The 18106-nt window shown below is 50.4% G+C and overlaps 1 protein-coding gene across 5 annotated transcripts in view; it reads left to right on the plus strand.

Moving 5' to 3' along the window:
• The window catches only part of UBR3 (ubiquitin protein ligase E3 component n-recognin 3), a 2710065-nt gene that overhangs the window by 1699992 nt on the left and 991967 nt on the right, over positions 1 to 18106 (plus strand). For 3 of the 5 annotated variants that reach the window (XM_069616177.1, XM_069616176.1, XM_069616179.1), the window contains one exon: positions 13670 to 13882. In XM_069616177.1, coding sequence (XP_069472278.1) covers positions 13670 to 13882 — 213 coding nt within the window. The remainder of the gene's footprint in view (positions 1 to 13669; positions 13883 to 18106) is intronic. The other 2 variants (XM_069616178.1, XM_069616180.1) reach the window with 1 other exon arrangement.

The raw sequence follows: 18106 nt of genomic DNA on the forward strand, positions 1-18106 counted from the left end.
GTCCAAGGGCGTCATTACCAGTTCAAAGCCCTTCCCTTCGGACTGCGGTCGGCACCCAGGGTTTTCACCAAGTGCCTCGCACCGGTGGCGGCGCAGCTGCGCCGCGAGGGGATTCACGTCTACCCCTACCTGGACGACTGGCTCATCCGCGCCAAGACGAGGGAGCTCGCCGTGGTCCACACGGCAAGGACCGTCCAACTCCTCACGGACCTGGGATTCTCCGTGAACTACGCCAAATCCCACCTGGTGCCCGCGCAAGTCGCACTGTTTCTGGGAGCGAGGCTCGACACAGTGTCCCTTCTGGCCTCCCCGTCGGAGGAGAGGACCAGGACCATCCTGGGCAAGGTGCAACGGATGTTGGTGGCCGACGCGGCCAAGGTGAGGTCCATCAAGTCCCTCCTCGGGATGATGTCTTCCTGCATCTACCTCATTCCCATGTGCAGGCTCCGGATGCGCCCGTTGCAAGAGTTCCTGGATGCGCGCTGGATCCAGACGACGGGCAGCTTCGAGGAAAGGATCAAGCTCGACGAGAGTTTCCGACGAGCGATACGGTGGTGGGGCACCCGCGCGCATCTGACGGCGGGCATGGACTTCCAGACCCCAGCCCACCAGGTGACTGTGACCACGGATGCCTCCCTAGAAGGGTGGGGAGCGCACACCGAAAATCTGCACGCAAGGGGACTCTGGCTCCCGACGGAGAAGTCCCTGCATATCAACGTCCTGGAGCTCCGTGCAGTGTTTTGGGCCCTCAGGTCCTTCCTTCCGTCCCTCAAGGGCAAGGTGGTGAGGATCTTCACCGACAACACCACCACCATGTTTTACATCAGGAAACAGGGCGGAACCAGGTCCCCAGCGCTGTCCAAGGAGGCGCAGGACCTGTGGCATTGGGCCGTCGCCCAAGGGATTCTTCTGGTGCCGTTTCATCTGGCAGGGATAAAAAACACCATCGCCGACTCACTCAGCAGGGAGCTGCGCTCGTGCCACGAGTGGGAACTACGGCAGGATCTGGTGGATCGCCTCTTCCGACGGTGGGGCACACCCCAGATCGACCTGTTCGCGACGGCGACGAACACCAAGTGCCGGAGGTTCGCCAGCAGGTTTCCCCAGACGAGGAGCATGGGCGATGCTTTCTCGTTCCCCTGGGAGGGCCTGTTCCTCTACGCGTTCCCTCCCTTGCCTCTGCTAATCCGGCTCGTCAACCAGCTCAGGAGGTCACGGTGCAGGATGATCCTCGTCGCACCTGCGTGGCCGAGGCAGATATGGTTCCCGGACCTTCTGGACTTGTCGGCGTCCCCGCCAATCAAGCTGCCGGCGGACGCGGATCTACTCTCCAGGGAAGGAGGCGCCATCCTCCACCACGACCCGAAGTCGCTGAACTTGCAGGCCTGGCTCCTGCAGCGCTAGAGTTTGGAGGATACGACATACCGGCCGATTGCAGAGAGGTTCTTGCAAAGGCCAGGGCGTCCTCGACTCTTAAATGCTACGGACACAAATGGAAGAGGTTCTCTGTCTGGTGCCACGCACAGAAGGTTAACCCTCTACGGATTACGGCTCCCCAAGTGCTGCCGTACCTGCTGACGCTGGCCAAAGCTGGTCTGGCACACGCGTCCATCAAGATTCATCTTGCTGCGATCTCCCGATACACCAGAACCACGGGCCGGACGTCCTTGTGGTCTCATCGTCTGGTGAAAGAGTTCATGAAGGGACTGTTCAGATCGTTCCCGCCGGTGAAGGCTCCGGCCCCGGCGTGGGAGCTCAACGTGGTGCTGACCAAACTCATGGGACCTCCGTTCGAGCCTCTGCACTCGGCCCCGTTGAAGTTTCTATCGTGGAAAACAGCTTTTCTCGTGGCCATCACCTCCGCACGACGAGTGGGAGAGATCCAGGCCCTTTCCTGCAAGGCCCCGTACTTGACTTTCCACGACACGAGGGTAGTGCTCAGGACGCACCCCTCCTTCATGCCCAAGGTACCGTCGGACTTTCATCTCAACGAACCCTTGGTGTTACCTGTGTTCTTCCCGTCGCCTTCGTCGCCGGCTGAGAGGACTTTGCACTCGCTGGATGTAGCTAGAGCGCTGAAGTTCTACGTGGACCGCACGAAAGGTTTTCGGAAGACGTCACAACTCTTTGTGAACTTTGGACCTGTCAATCAGGGGAAGGCTCTCTCGAAGGCTTCCATCTCCAGATGGCTCTCCGGCTGTATCATGTACTGTCACCGGTTGGCAAACCGACCGCTGCCTGGCCGTCCGAGAGCCCATTCCACCAGAGCGATCGCAGCTACCACGGCGTTCCTATCTGGTGTGCCCCTGCTGGACATATGCAGGGCTGCTACGTGGAGGTCGACGCACACCTTCACGAAATTCTACTGCGTCGACCGGGATTCCAGGGAGGAGTCCAGGGTCGGCCAAGCAGTGCTGCGCAACCTGTTCGCCTGAGGTGAGCCTGGTGAGGAGGTAAGATGCTTAATGTTGAGTTGATGTGATGCTTAATGTTGAGCCTTTGCCACCTCCCGTGGTTGTGCATGTGTGTACTGCTATGTATTCTTTATTCATGAGCATGTGAATCCATGCCAGACCCCATGCTGGAGAAGGAACAAGTTACTTACCTGTAACTGTTGTTCTCCAGCATGGGTCTGGCATGGATTCACATGCGAACCCTCCCGCCTACCCCTCTGCGGCTCTTCACTTGGTCATACTGCCACTTCACGTGCTTCCAAATCTGAAGATGGCTGCCAGAGGCGGTGCTTAGGTAGAGGGCAGTCATTGGCTGTGGTCAGTATGACGCAGAGACCAGTGATTGGTTATTACTACGAAAGACAGATCAGAAACGAAACTGATACTGGTTTTTTCTTTACCGAGGATTCCCAGCCTGACGACGGGGAATATTCATGAGCATGTGAATCCATGCCAGACCCATGCTGGAGAACAACAGTTACAGGTAAGTAACTTGTTCCTTCCTTGCAGATTATAAAGAGTTCGGCCGAGTTGTTAGATGCTGCAGAGATGCAGGCTTGGATGAGGGCTCTCTTCTTAGTGTGGTCAGAGAGCCGGCATTGCTGTTGGAGCAGGCAGAAGGCCAGTTTGTCAGTGGATGCACAAGAAGCACGCCATTTCCTCTCAGCCACCCTACACTTGTGTTTAAGGGTAACTAGGTCAGAGTAGTACCAAGAGTTGCACTTGGCTTTGAGCTTCAAGTGGATCCTCATGACGGGGGCATCCAGGGCTCCATCCATTGCCAGATTAAGGTCTGCATCCAGAATTAAAGAAGCGGTTGCTATGTCTTTAAGCCCAAGAAGAAAGTCCTTCAGGAAAGATTTTAGCCTCTCATTAAGGCCAAATACAGTGGCAAGGATCAACACTTCCATCAAGTTTCCAATTCAAGACAATGTAGCAGTCTTCTCTATCAGAAACTGTTATCAGAGATGAAAGGTAAATGCAAAAAGGATAGCCACCCCCACTTTTGTTCTCTTCAAAAGAGAAAAATCACTGCCCCCGAAAATGCATAGAGAATAGACTTTCAGTATCCTTATTCCAGTGGTCGAAGTGCCGGTTCCCATTCACGTAAGTGAAGGGAATTGACGTTGCAGGGAGATGGGGGGGGGGGGGGGGTCAGGGGGTTGGCGGCAAAAGGCAAGTGAGAGGGTGGAGGGGGAGCAGGTTCACATGATTGCTATTTTGAAAATTTCTAATTCATTTTTTTGGAATCGAAATAATCATGGGCATCCAGTTTGTTCAGGTACGAGTGAAAGAGCGAAAACATGTTAAGAACTTTAACTGGCATAATCAGCTAAGTATTCTTGGAATATGCCCCTCAAGGACCCATTTTCAAAATTCACAGTGATAACCTTCCAATCCTCTAAATGTTCAAGGCTACTTGGGAGCATCTCATTGTCATAGCAGAAGAAATCAGCTGCTCCCACATTAGTTTTTTTTTTAAAATAATTTTTATTATTTTTTCAATACAACCAACAATACAAACCAAACACGCAGTGCAATCCATAATCATTACATTAACATCAATAGTCTTTGTTCACTGCCCCCCTGTTCCCACCCCCTTCACGAGCCTGTTTATCCTTCACACTCAGTATCTGTTACACACGGCAGGGCGTCATTTTCATCAGATTCCTCTGGATCTAGCATTGTTCCAAATAGTCCAGATATCAATGCTTTCCATGCCATCAGGGTACCCACTTCTTCCTCCCAAGACATGCTACTTGCCTCCTGCCATACCACCGTTTCAGCCTCCAACCATTTCTGTAATTCTTTCAACCACACCTCCACCCGTGGCTTATGACACTTTTTCCAACCCATAGCTATCCTTCGCTTTGCAAGCACGTAAGCCAAGTCTTTCAGTTTCCCAACATGCTTCAGTTTTCGTGGCCTAGGAAACCCTCCCAACAGGCAGGCCCAGGCCGTGTGTACAGCGAGCGTGACCCCTTTCCCTTCCAGCTTTTGTGCGACTTCTCTCCAGAAACACTCGATCACTGGGCATGACCAAAACACGTGTGTCATATCAGCATTCTCATCGCACTTAGGGCACGCCTGTCTCCCAGCTTTCCTGAATTTAGATATCCTCAGCGGGGTCATATACGCTCTATGCGTTACGTACAGCTGTATTTGCTGCAATCTGGCATTCCTAGATACCCGCTCCCACATCCCATCCTCCATTTGGGCTCCCACCTCTGTTTCCCAATCCAATCTCAAATGCGTCAATTCCTTTCCAACTTTAGCCATTACCATCTCATACAATCTAGAGATCTCATGCCCCCCTTCAGCTGTGTCATATATCACCCCCATAATGGCGTCCGGTTCCTCCGCCAGCACTGTCTCAGGCCACGTTATCCGAATCTTCCGCACCAACCTGTGATACGCAACATACTGACACCCATGTAGTCCTGCCTCCTCTCCAAGTCCCTCAAACTCTCTGATGGTCCCCTCCTGCCATATGTCTCCCAACGTTACTAGCCCAACCGACTCCCAATAGGTTCTGATAATCACCCTCAGTTGCTCATCTCCCCCCGCCAAAGCAACCAGAGGTACCTGCGGGGAACACGGGAGCGGGTCCCCCATCATTATACATATTCGTCGCCACATTTTCCACCCAAGCCTCATTATCGCCGGGCACTCCTTTATTTCTGACTCAGGCAACCAGATAATTTCTTTCAGGTAAAACGGGGCACAGTCCTGCCCAAACAATCTAAATTCAGGGGTCGCTTCATCGGAAAGCCATTTGGCCACAAACTGTAATTGACTCGCTATATAATAGGCGTCAAAATTAGGTAGCTTGACACCCCCTTTTTCGTGAAAGTTCTGCAACTTCCAGAGCGCCACTCTATTCCGGATACCATGCCACAGAAAGTCTCTACACATACCATTTAGTTGAACAAAAAACCTCTTGGGAATCATATGCGGGATATTGCTAAAATAATGTAGGAGCCTGGGTAGAACCACCATCTTAAGCATCGCTCCCCGCCCCATCATTGCTAAGGGCAATTTATCCCAAAACCTCAAACATTTGCGGATTTTCCCAACGGCCATCTCGGTATTACACCTGTGTTTCTCCTCCGCCGTATGGCACACATCTATTCCAAGGTAACGGAAGGAGCTCACATTCCACGGCACCTGCAACACCGGCAACCTTTCTACAGGGATCCCCTTGTAACTGCCCGGCAGGAAAATGCTAGATTTCTGGGGATTCACCGCTATACCGGACAACCTCGCATACCTTTCCATCACCTCCAGAATACACTGAAGATTTTCTTCGGGGTATCTCAAGTATAACAACAAATCATCCGCATATAGGGATATCAGGTGCCGTTCCCCCCCAACCTCAATACCTATCACATCGTATTGTTGCCTCAGGTATAGTGCCAGGGGCTCCAGAGCCAGGATGTACAACATCGGGGACCAAGGGCACCCCTGTCTAGTGCCTCTGCTAAGTTGCCATCTCTCAGATATCACTGTTCCTGTTCGCACCCTGGCTAGTGGCGCACTATATAGCATCTCCGCCCACCTAATGTATCCCGGCCCCATTCCATAATCTCCCAAGGCCACCAGCAGCCACGACCATCTGACCGAGTCGAAAGCTTTTACCGCGTCCAAAGACACGATTGCCATCTCTCCTTCATTGTCACAGCCCCATTCGATCACCCGATGGAGTCGCCTGTGGTTGTGAGTAATATTCCTGTCCGGGACATAGCCCGTTTGGTCCGGGTGTATTAACTTGCTAATTACTCTCCGCAGTCTATTCGCCAGGACAGCCGTTAATATCTTGCTGTCCTGGTTCAGCATCGACAACGGCCTGCACGATCCGCAGCTATGCCCAGGTTTATTAGGTTTAGGGAGCGGTATTATGATCGCTTCTCTGAGCGACTCCGGCAACCGTCCCACTTCAAATGCCTCATTGAGCATTTCCAACATTGGGGCGAGCACTTCCGCCCCATATGCTTTATAAAATTCACTAGGTAATCCATCCGCTCCCATGGTCTTACTAGTAGGTAGCTGTCTAACAACCTCCTCCAACTCCTCCAAAGTAATTGGTGCATCTAGTTCTTTCTTCTGCGCTTATCTTGGGCAATCCCATGTCTTGTAGAGTTTCTAGCATCTCATCCCGGGTGCCTCGTCCTCTATCCTCATATAGTTCTCTATAATAATCCGCAAATTCCCTGTTGACTCCCTCTTGGGTGTCTGCCACCTGCCCATCTTCTCTGGTTATTGTCCTAATCGGGGGCCTAGGGGTTTCACTCTTATATAGCCACGCCAAGAGACAGCCCGTTTTATCTCCACCCGAATGTTGTCTCTCCACGTACGTTTTGTAATTAAGGTTACAGAGCCTTTCCCTGTATTCCGTGCACTGTTGCTGTAGTTTAAGCACCAGCTCGGTGTCTATGCTTTCACTTTTTAGTTCTTTCTAATTCCCCTTCCACCCTTAGTAAATCAGCCAGGACCCCATCCTGCAGGCCTTTCGATTTAGCGATGGCCACACCCCGCATCACCACCTTGAAGGCCTCCCACAGTGTCCCCGCCGAGTCAACGCTGCCTGTGTTCACCTCAAAATAGCTAATGATCTCATCTCTTATATCCTCCCGAAAAACCGGATCTTTAAGCGCCTCCGCACGGAGGCGCCACATTGGAATCTGTGCCCTAGGGTGGCAGTATTGCCACCCCAGAACCAGGGGCGAGTGATCCGACAGGACCCTCGCTTTATATTCTATGTGAACGATCTCTATCATTACATCTGATGTGGCAAAGACATAATCAAGTCTAGTGTGCAGCTGTTGTGGGGCCGAGTAATGTGAATATTGCCTTTCATTAGGATGCTTCGTTCTCCACATATCTACCAATCCAAAGTCGTCTAGCAACGACTGCAATGCCCTAGCTGCTGGGGCCAGCCTGACCATCTTGTCATCCGACCTGTCTACTTCGGGGTTTAACACACAATTGAAATCCCCTCCCCAGATCACCGCGCTCCCCACGCACAAGCTCAGGTTGGTGCACATAGTCCGGAAGTACTCCGCCGTGTTTTGATTAGGGGCATACGTGTTTACAATGCACACCTCTTTATTCTCTACCAACTCTCTCACTATGACCAAACGCCCCTCAGTTTCCACTGTTTCCTGTATCAGTTGGAACGGGACCTGCGGCGCCACCCAGACCAGCACACCCCTAGCATAGGCCGAATACGAAGACCCCACTACAGTACCTTTCCACTTTCTCCCCACCAGCTCCAGTTTTTCCCGTGTCAAATGCGTCTCTTGTAACAATGCAATATCTATCTTTTGTCTTTTCAAATAGAGCCTGACCTTATTTCTTTTTAGATAACTATTGTGTCCCCTGACATTCCACGTCACTATTCTAAGATCCCCCATGGCTCGTCAGTACCCATCTCCCTCCCTCTCGGCCAACCCCATCCGCCTGCGCAATACATATACGATTCTAGGGCTGTTCCCTGTAGGCTCGTGTTTAAACTCATACTCCCCAAAACTATATACACATCAAACTCCCCACCTCCCTCCCCCCGCCCATCCCTTCCCCAACAACTCCCTCCCCAACTGTTGCCCAGCTCCATCCCTGGATTTAAGGCACCCCCACATCTAGCCCTGTCTGGTACGCTCAGAGCTCAATAGGGTGAAGTCGCCCTAATGGCCACTTAACTATTAATACTAAATGGGGGTGTGAGGACTAGCCCTGCAAGGCTCCCTAATAAAGCAACAGTCACAGTGCACACAATACATTATCTATTCTACTCTGGTCCCGTCTACGAACAGGCCCCATCAATGACTATAATCAAGTCCCATAGTCTGAAGCCGCACCATCTCTCTGTGCTCCCATTACACTTTACTTATCTCGTCCGCCTCTTTCTTCCGTCTGGATGTCAGGCTCCTGGGGGCAACCCTGCGTATCAAGCCATCCCATGGCATCCTCCTGAGTGTCGAAAAATAAAGTTCTGTTTTTATGAAAAACCTTCAATTTCGCCGGGTAAAGTAGCATGTATTTCTGGCCCGCCTCCCTCAGTCTCCTCTTAACAGCCCCGAAGTTCATTCGGCTCCGCTGCACCATCAGGGTATAGTCCGAGTAGGCTTTTATGTGTGCCTCCCCTCGCTTGATTGTTCCACCTTTGCGAAAGTGTTCCAGAATCTTTTCCCGGTCCCGATAGTTAAGGATCTTTGCGATAACTGGCCTAGGCGGATTGCCTGGCGGCGGCCTCCTCGTCAGGGCCCTGTGCGCTCGTTCCACAGCAAATCCTTGAGACAGAACTCCTCCGGTTATCTCTTGTAGCAACATGTTTTCGACAAACTCCGTGGGGTTGTGGCCCTCTGTTCCCTCCGGTATACCCACAATGCAGATGCGGGCGCGTCCTTCCGCTTCCTCCGCTCTACTCTCCAGGTTGCCCACTCTTTGCACCAGGGCATGCAGTTCCGACTTGTGTGAGGCGCAGTCCGCTGTGTTCAAACTCCCTTCTTTCTCCAGGCTCTCTGTGCGCTCCGACAGGGACCTTACATCCTGTCGGAGTAGATTCACCTCCTCCTGCACTTCACCGACCTTAAGGTCCAACACTGTTTTCAATTCAGCCACAACTATTTTGAGCTTGGCCTCCCAGGCCGCTTTCAAGTCTGCTTTCAAGTCCGCAATTGCAGCCAGAACCTCTTGATTTGTACCCGCGGCGGCCAGGCCACCTGCGGGGGGCTTGTCTTTGCTCCTGGCACTTTCCGGGCCCGGTGGTGTTCTGGCAAATTCATCCAGCGTAGGTTGCTTCACCTTTTGTCTTAGAGGCTTATTAGACATGACGCAGCAGCCGTATGTTGTGGGTCCGCCCACCTCTTATGCTCCACAAATAGGGGGAGGGGGGCGCACACTCCGTTCCAATGTCAAAGGCCTTACCCAAACATGGGGGCCTCAGCACCTCAAAAGGTCTGACAGCCTCCTCCGTGGCATGCCCCAGAAAATCAACAGCGATCAGCAAGTCCATTCACCCCCTCCTGCCCTGTTATCTGGGCAGTACCGGGACACATGTGCTGGGCAGCACCTCTGTATTATTTAGCGCACACGCGATTGCGCTCGGAGGTACTCCGCTGCCGCGCAGAATGTCATCAGGGTTCTGTGTAGAGCGTCCAGGTCACCGTCATTCAGTGCGTATAGCTATGCACACCCAGGAGGGTTTCCTCAGGCTATTGCAGGCTGGCCCTTGTTATCCCTTCTCTGCTGTTTGGGCAACACCGGGACACTCGCAATGGCCAACACAGTTGTATCAGTGGGCGCACTTATGACTGCGCCCGAAGGTGCCACGCTACAATGATTGTCTCCTCCTGCTTTCGACTTGAGGATCAGAGCCCCCGAGTTGCTTCCTATTGTATGTTCGCACGGGGGTACTGGCGTCCGTCATGTATCTGCCCGTTCCTCTCATGTGTGTGCCACCAAGGTGCTCATCCACGTGTGTACCCAACTTCGTGTTACGGTCAGCAACCTTCTCCTCAACTGAACAGCTGGGCAGTTGTATGTTCAGGCACTATTGATGGGAATCACCATCCATTTTGACACCCCACCCCACCCCTTTCGTTGTGAGTGTCATCCGTCTAGCGTTGCATGCCCTGCTCCGCTCTGTCAGGGCGTACTGTGGGACCCAGCGTGTTCGCTCCTGGCGGTTCCTTCTTCCCGAACTCCGTTCTGAGCTCGGGAGCCACGTTTCCAATTCCCATGCGTTGTCTTCGCCTTGTCCCCCGCCAGGTAAGGGAGTGCTTGAGTCCAGCCCATAAAGTTGGCTCTGCGGGGGGGGGAGGTCCGCAATGGGATGTGACCGGCTCCGGGTTCTCCCCCTGCCCTCTAGGTGCCTGATCTGCCTCCTCTAGCACGCCCCGCAGGGGACCAGTCTGCCAGCATTTAGTTTTGTCTGCTGGGCACTCCCCAGCTGACTGCAGCTGTCGCAGCCCTCAGCGATCATCTATAGGTGAGGTCGCGGCACCGTCTTCCGCAGATGCAGGATGCCTGGGCCGCCTCAACGTGCGAGCCGTGCGGGTCCGCTGTCTATGCCCACTTTCCAGCGCGGACTCGGAGCCCGTGTGCACACATACACGGTGCCTCCCGGGTGCCGCATGTGCAACAGCCGGTCGGCACCACTGTCGCCGGCTCCCCAGGCCAGTCACTGTCGGGCTGGGATCTATTGGTATGTTCTTCCAGCCCTAAAATGCCCGGGCACTGCCACCGCCCGGCCGAAGAGATTCAGCTGCTCCTGCCTCGCCACATGCGCGGTCCTAGCGCCGGCTGCCTATCCGTCTGTTCATTTCGTCTGTGAAGTGGCTATTGGGGGCACAATCCTCTCGTCCGTGTTACTCCACCGGATCTCCCTCTCCGCACACGGCCCGCTCCACGCTGGCTCATGCCCTGGTTACAGTCGCAGGTCCGCACACAGATTCCTTTGTTTCCCAGCCACCCGGGGCCTCCACCATCTTGCCTTCGCGGGGCTCCATTCTCGGGAACTTCGCTCCCTCTTATCTGCCGAGTCCTCGCAGCATGAGTGCTCCAGTCCATCTGCTTCAGTGCCCTGTGTTTTCATACACCTGCGCCTGGTTTAATATTCTTTGAAGGGCTCGTGCATCTGCACTTTTTTCACAGGATTAATGACGGATCATCGGGAGCTTCACCACAAGCACGTCTGCTCACATGGCCACCAGGCCACGCCCCACCACTGCTCCCACATTAGTTAGATGCATGACTATCCAGGCACTCTTCAGCTCACAACCTTCAACTTACGTTTCTCCCTCTAGATGCAGCTGACTCAGTGGTTCAACAATGGAGGCCTCTTATGTCAAAATATGTGCTGTTTTTTCCGGTCTTCCGAGCTTTGTCCTGCCATGTGAAGACTAAGCCAAAGGGGAACCCCCCCATCTATATTTCATGTTTTACAATCTCAATTTACTAGTGATTGTTCAAAAAAGCTAGCCTTTTCTGCAGGTTTGTCCATTACAAACCTGGTTTAATATAGAAGGTTTGGCCTTGGAAAGCGATCTTATTCTGCTCTCTCGCCTTTTTGAAAATGTTCTCCTTAGTGACATCTGCCTGAAACTTCATCAATATGTCTGTTGGCAGAACCGCTTGTCCGTGACATGGTCAACTTTTTGAACTCTCTCCAGCCCAATTTCTTCAGCCGCCAATGCCATAGTGATATGTGATGGGAGTTGCGGAACCCAGGCATTAATGTTATCTCCTTCTTCTTCTCTCTTCAAATCATTTCATGCATGCATTTTCCCACCTTTGGCGATTTTCCAAAATTTCTAATCTAGTCCTCACCAAGTTTCAAGCCTCTTGCTTCTCAGAAAGGCTAGCATTTCTCTTTTGTAGACCTTCCTGCGTTCTTTAATGGCTCTCTCATTTTCCTCCACTCTGACCTGTTTCCCCACGGTCTCACTTAATTTCTCCCAGCGCTGCAATGCTACTTTGGGTGCGGGCTTTGATTTTTTAAAAAAAAATTGTATTATATTTTATGCCTGATACCCTCCTTAAGCGATGTTGGACATGTGAGCAAGTCCTCTCTCGAGAGATGGAAGAACCCATCAACTGCCACTGCGCCAGACGTCTCCATTCCACTGTGCCAGGACCTTGTAACATATGCAAGGCCTCTTCTAGATCTAGAGGCAGCTCACAAGTAGTTTCTGTATGGGTTGTTCACAGGTGAGGCAGTGCATTCATTCTCGTTACCCAGACTCTTCTTATGAACTGCAGACCCTTGAAGCTGGCCTCAATATCACATGAAGCCAGTGTTCATGGGGAGATCACAATTCCAAGAGGGCCCCTCAAATCCCAGTAATCGTTGTGTGGGTCTCACCCCTCCACTGTTTATTCCCCAACCTACCAAACATGTGCTATCCTATTGACCCCCATGGAGATCTTACAGGGGTGTTTCAGTGTAGGGAGGGAGCTCAAGAACGTTCAGAACACCCTATAACTAAAGACGTTTCATCGGGTTATATTCACCTCTTCCACAGTATTGGCCAAGGAAAGCGGTCCTGTTACTTATTTTGGGCACTAACATCAAACTTCAGCTTCCGCTGGCATATAAACGCACACTAAACGATGCATACTCCATAATCCCCAGTATCCAATGAGTTGTCCATTGAAGCTTTTTATGAGGGAGGCCTCTGCTTTTACCATTCAGAACGAAGGATTACCCCTTTTCTACAAGCCCTTTCTCTCCGAAAGTATAAACTAATTGTGTGTCCCTGGAGCCCTTGGTGAGTCTCACATCATAGATCGAAGTAGGCTGCACCACCAAAGCAGTGTGCTGCGCGCTTGCAGAACAACTAAATGCTACTCTGTGGAGTACTGCGCGGGAGACAACACTGGTCCGCTGTTTGAAGTATTTCTGCAGCTGATGTTTCCCACAGAACAGCAGAGCCATGCCGCCAAAGTGGGACAACACAGCGATATATTATACCATTTCACCTACAGCAAGCTGGTTATTTACTGTTCCAACCTCACTTTGCGGACTCCAGGCCAACTGTTCCGTCGTCTGCAAGTAGTTGCACCTCCTCGCCTCGTTCGCAGGCCCCTGTAATGCTCTATTCCTGCACATCAGCTGCGTCACAACCCAAATCCCTCCAAGGCAGCAGTTCCATCTGGTGCTCGCACGACGCCTCCTTCATGCACTGCAGAGCTCGCTGGGGCCCACCCGGGGATGCCCCCAGAGTTGCAATGCACCGAAGCCTTCAGAAGTTTCTTTTCGAGTTACTTCAGTCAGCAGGGGAAAGGATGAGCTATCACCTGACTTGAACCCCTCAACTAAGCGGCCATCTTGGTAGACGGCAGCCATGCCCCCTTCAAGCTGAAGGATCTTGATTGGTGAGAATGCGAGGATGGAGGTTCTAGAGGAGCCGCTTCAGTTCTGAGAGCATAGATATCATTCTTTCAGGTCGAGAATTAGGGGTTGAGTTACAGGAAGGCAGACATCTGATTGTAAATCCAAGATTATTTGTGATCTTAAAATGTACTTGCCATCATAAGCACTTAAGAACATGTGTTTTGCTAGCCATGTTATTTTTTTAATTACCTACGTCAAATGAAGCACTTACAAAATGCACCATTGTTTATGGTGCCTCCTGCACATTGGTAATGATATCAAGCATAGGAACTAATAGCATTATAATAACCATACAAGTATTGCTTCCCTTTTGTTTCAGAATGACCAGGTTTTTCAAGGGTTTTCAGTGGACAAAGGAGAGTTCACTTGTCCTCTGTGCAGACAATTTGCTAACAGTGTCCTACCTTGCCATCCTGGGAATACCATGGAAAAATGCACATGGCAGTACCAAAGCAACAAGAGTATGCAAGATCTCATTGAAGAAGTGGAAGAACTGCAAGAGCAGTTGGGAACTTTCCCCGTAAGCATCAGTGTAAGGCAGTTGGATACTTGTACATTTGCCTCTTAATGCATTGTGTTTTTGTCTGTTTTTCAGTTATGTATGAAATTGAGCAAGTTAATGAGAACACTTACGCAGTACATCATATGCTAGGCACTCTTTAGGCGATACCAAGCATAGCAGAAATCACGTAATGTGCTTCATTTTATAAACAGACATTTATTCCTCATGTTGAGAGGAAACGCTCCCTTCTAAACCTTTTGGAAAGCGCTTGCATCTAATACGCAATATGCAGCAGTTACTACAATTCAGCACATAATTGACCTTGATCTTTGGGTCAAACGTTTACTTGTTGACACCTTGTATGTGATTTCAGCAGTGAGGCTAGTTAGGGATATGCAGGTTTCAATTTACCAGCATGATGTAATATTTAACATTTAATGAGATTTTCGGATTAAGGGCTTTGTGATAAATTATCGCAGAGGAAAACTTTCCTGCTGCTGATGCTTTTGTGGGGGTAAATATCCTGCTTACGGTCATAGGCAACATGCTCTTTCAATAATTACATTTGTCAACATTTCTCCCACCAATGAACAGTGCACTAACATTTTGCTCTGCAAAGGAAATACTTAATTTTTTTCATTGATGTATCATATTGTGATGTTTGATATATCACGTGATTTGGTGCTTTGAAAGTGAGCTTTACTAAACACATAAAACTGAAATAGCTCTTTTAAGACAACAACAAAAAAGCAATATATGTTGCTGTGAATCTAGTGATCAGATGGGAGATATGGTTTGTCTTAAAATGAAGCTATAGAATCAAGGAAACAAAGTAAAGTTGACCAAGTTACGTCATGCTGCGCAAATCATTTTACCTCGCTCTTATTTTATTTTTTTTGCTCCCATTAATGTGATCACCTTCAGTTCAGTGTGCACTATCGTAAAAACCTCACTCATGTATGATAGATTATACTATTGCTCTATAAATCATGATATCAATCCTAAACTAAATATTCAGTGCACGCCACAAAAGGAATTGCCATTTCTGAGCAGTGGTCCTTTCCTTACAGATAAAATAAAATACATTAGGGCGGCTTTTAAAAACAAATGTGTTTTAAATGTATACTTTTACAACCCATTCCCTTCTCGTTGGTGTCTCTTCCCTGAAAAGCTTGTTCTGCCCTACAAATAAGTACTTTATTTCAAGAGGTCCCCTGATTGCAGGCATCACCCGGATTGCTTTCCTCTTCCATTTTATCTCTACAATCAAACAAAGCCTCAAGTAGCTGTATCATATAACACTATCCTAATGCGCTTATAAGTATCAAGCATACCAGTATGTAGTGCACACATATAAAATGTTAAGGATCGATATATACAGAACTTTCTAAGCGTGGATGGATGGGAGGGTCGATGAGGAATCTGCGGGAGAAGAATCCATAGAAAGATCATTACGGTGAGTATTTCTCCTTCAATCGATTGCTTTTTTCCCACAGACTCATCTTTATTTTAACACTCTTTATTAGCATTTCATGTTAACACCCCGAACACCCAGCCCCCTGCCCCCCTGCCCACCCAACCCCTCTCCCCCTTCCCTTACATGCATCCGACAAACTTTAATAAAACATAGTAATAACTCCCTCACCCCGCCCACCCCCCATGTCCCCATCCCTCCCTTCCAATGTCCAAATTTCTGCCTCCGGGGCTTCCAACGATCACAGCATACCAGACTCCTCCTCTTGATAGACTCCCCAAGCAGTTAGACTAACGGAGGAGGGCAGAAGTAGATTGTGAAGAAGCGCCCTACCAAACCGTGCATCAGCTCACCATGCAACATCAAGGCATAGTGCTTGAATGTATGCAAGGATGAGCAAGTGGCTGCCCGGCATATATCCCTAACAGGAACCCCTCTCTGGAGGGCTGTAGAGTCTGAAACCTCTCTGGTTCAGTGGGCCCTGATGCCCACTGAAAGCTACCTGCCTGCCTATTGGGAACACTCGGATATGCACAAAATAATCCAACCTGATGGGGTTTGCTAAGTGATGGTAAGACCTTTTCTAGACAAGGAATCGGCCACAAACAACTGGTCTGAATTCTGAAACTGGTATGTGCGAGCAACATAGAAACTTAATGCTCTCTTGGGAACAAGGTGGTGGAACTGCTCTTCCTCTTTCGAGTGATGTGGAGGAGGGTAAAAGACAGGTAAATGAATAGACTGGGACAGATGGAACTCTGAAACCACTTTAGGATGGAATCCAGGCCTGACTTTGAGAGAGACTTTCTCATGAAAGAACTTCTGAAAAGGAAGTTTGCAGCACAAGGCTTGGAGCTCGCTAACCCTCCTGGCAGATGTGATCGCGACCAAGAAGGCTGTCTTAAGGGATAACAGCCGCTAAGAACATGAGTGCATAGGCTCAAACGGGACCACCATCAAGTGGGTCAAAACCAGATTAAGGTCCCAATCTGGGACAACAGACAGGGTTGGCGGAAACTTGTTGAAAAGGTCCTTCAGGAACTGGGCAATGACCGGAATAGTAAAAAAGGAACCTTGGTCTGGGGACCTCTTGAACACAGACAGGGCCGCCATATACCCTTTGATTGTGGAGACCTGAAGAGGACAGTGACAGAAGGAACTCCATAACTTTCGTGGTGGTCGTGCAAGAGTTGGGGTCAGTCTCACGTTCCCTGCACCCCGCCTCAAATCTTCTCCACCTCGACGTGAACAGAGATCCTGTAGAAGGTCATTAACACCTCAAGTACCTTTTCTGAGATAGATGGTCAGATCCAGGAGATCGCAGTACCATGTTCTCCTCACCCAATCTGGGGTGATCACAATCATGGTCGCTCAGAACCTCTTCAACCTCTTAAGAGCCCAAGGAATGACGGGAATGGGGAATGGGGGAGGGGTGTAGTGGAGAGGGAAGATCCAGTCCACCAGAAACACGTCCCCCACTGCACCGTTTGCTGGGAATTCCCTCAAGAAGAAACGATTTGCACTTCCTGTTGGACTTCGTGGTGAACAGATACACTGCTGGGGTACCCTTGAGAGCGAAGACTTTTTCTAGGACGTCCTGGCACACTACCCACTCATGTGAGACCATGCTCTGCCTGCTCAGCGCATCCGCCTAGGTGTTCTCTACCAGCGCCAGATGAACTGCAGAGACCGAGATTTGGTTCTCTCGTAACGTGAGCCACAGTTGAATTGCCTCTGTGCAGAGTGGGCAGGAGTGCACACCACCCTGCTTTTTGAGGTAGTGCATGGCCACCGTGTTGTCTGTCAGGATGAGGACATGCTTCCCTCTGAGAGATGGGGCGAAAGCCCTCAGAGCTAGCCTGATGGCCCGCAACTCCAGCCTTTTGATGTGCCACCTGTTTCTGATGGAGACCAGATTACCTGCAAATCCTTGCAGTGGGCGTCCCAACCATCCATGACCACTCGGGCCCGGGGCCAAGCAGGCCTGAAGGGTTCCCCCGTCAAGAGATTGCTGCGCGTGTTCCACCAGCCGAGTTCGGCGGACTAACTGGCTGTATTTGTATTTTTGTATTTTATTTCTTTATATAGCGCACCAGGCCCAGGGGCTACCGGGCGCATCACTTAGTTACAGCAAGATAAAAACAAACAGGCGGTACTTACAGAATGACAGGTATATTACAAAATATGCAAGCAAAAATAATAATAATAATAAGAGGACAAGCAGGTATATACAATGTAAGTCTGAGTACAAGTTAAGCAGTGAGTCCAGTGTTAGATGTCTTGGGAGGACAACCAAGTTTTGTTAAGGTGTATGAATCTCAGGAAGGAGGGTTCTGCTGTGAGCTCATTGGGGAGTGAGTTCCATAGTTTAGCTGCCATGATGGGGAAGCTGGTTCCACCTGATCTTTGGAGATTAAAACGAGGGATGACAAGGCAGTTGGCCTGGGCCATTCTGCGGGGTCTAGTGGAACTGTTGAGGGCAAATCTGTTGGCCAGGTAGCAAGGGACTTGGTTGTGGAGGCATTTATGGGTAAGAGTCAGGGATTTCAAAGAAATTCGGTGTGGGATTGAAAGCCAGTGGAGGTTGCGTCTAGTGTCAACTATATGTTGGCGCCTGGGTATTTAAGGGCCGCTCTGATCGCATTGTTTTGGACAATTTGTAGCTTGTTTAAGTTACAACGATTAGTGCCTAAATACAGGCCGCTAAAGTAATCAACCGTAGATAGTACAAGGGTCCTAGCCAGGGTCACGCAGTTGGCTGTAGAGAGAAAAGGGCGGCA

This window comes from Ambystoma mexicanum, chromosome 9 (genome assembly GCF_040938575.1).
Source record: "Ambystoma mexicanum isolate Mex_15411 chromosome 9, UKY_AmexF1_1, whole genome shotgun sequence".
NCBI lineage: Eukaryota > Metazoa > Chordata > Amphibia > Caudata > Ambystomatidae > Ambystoma > Ambystoma mexicanum.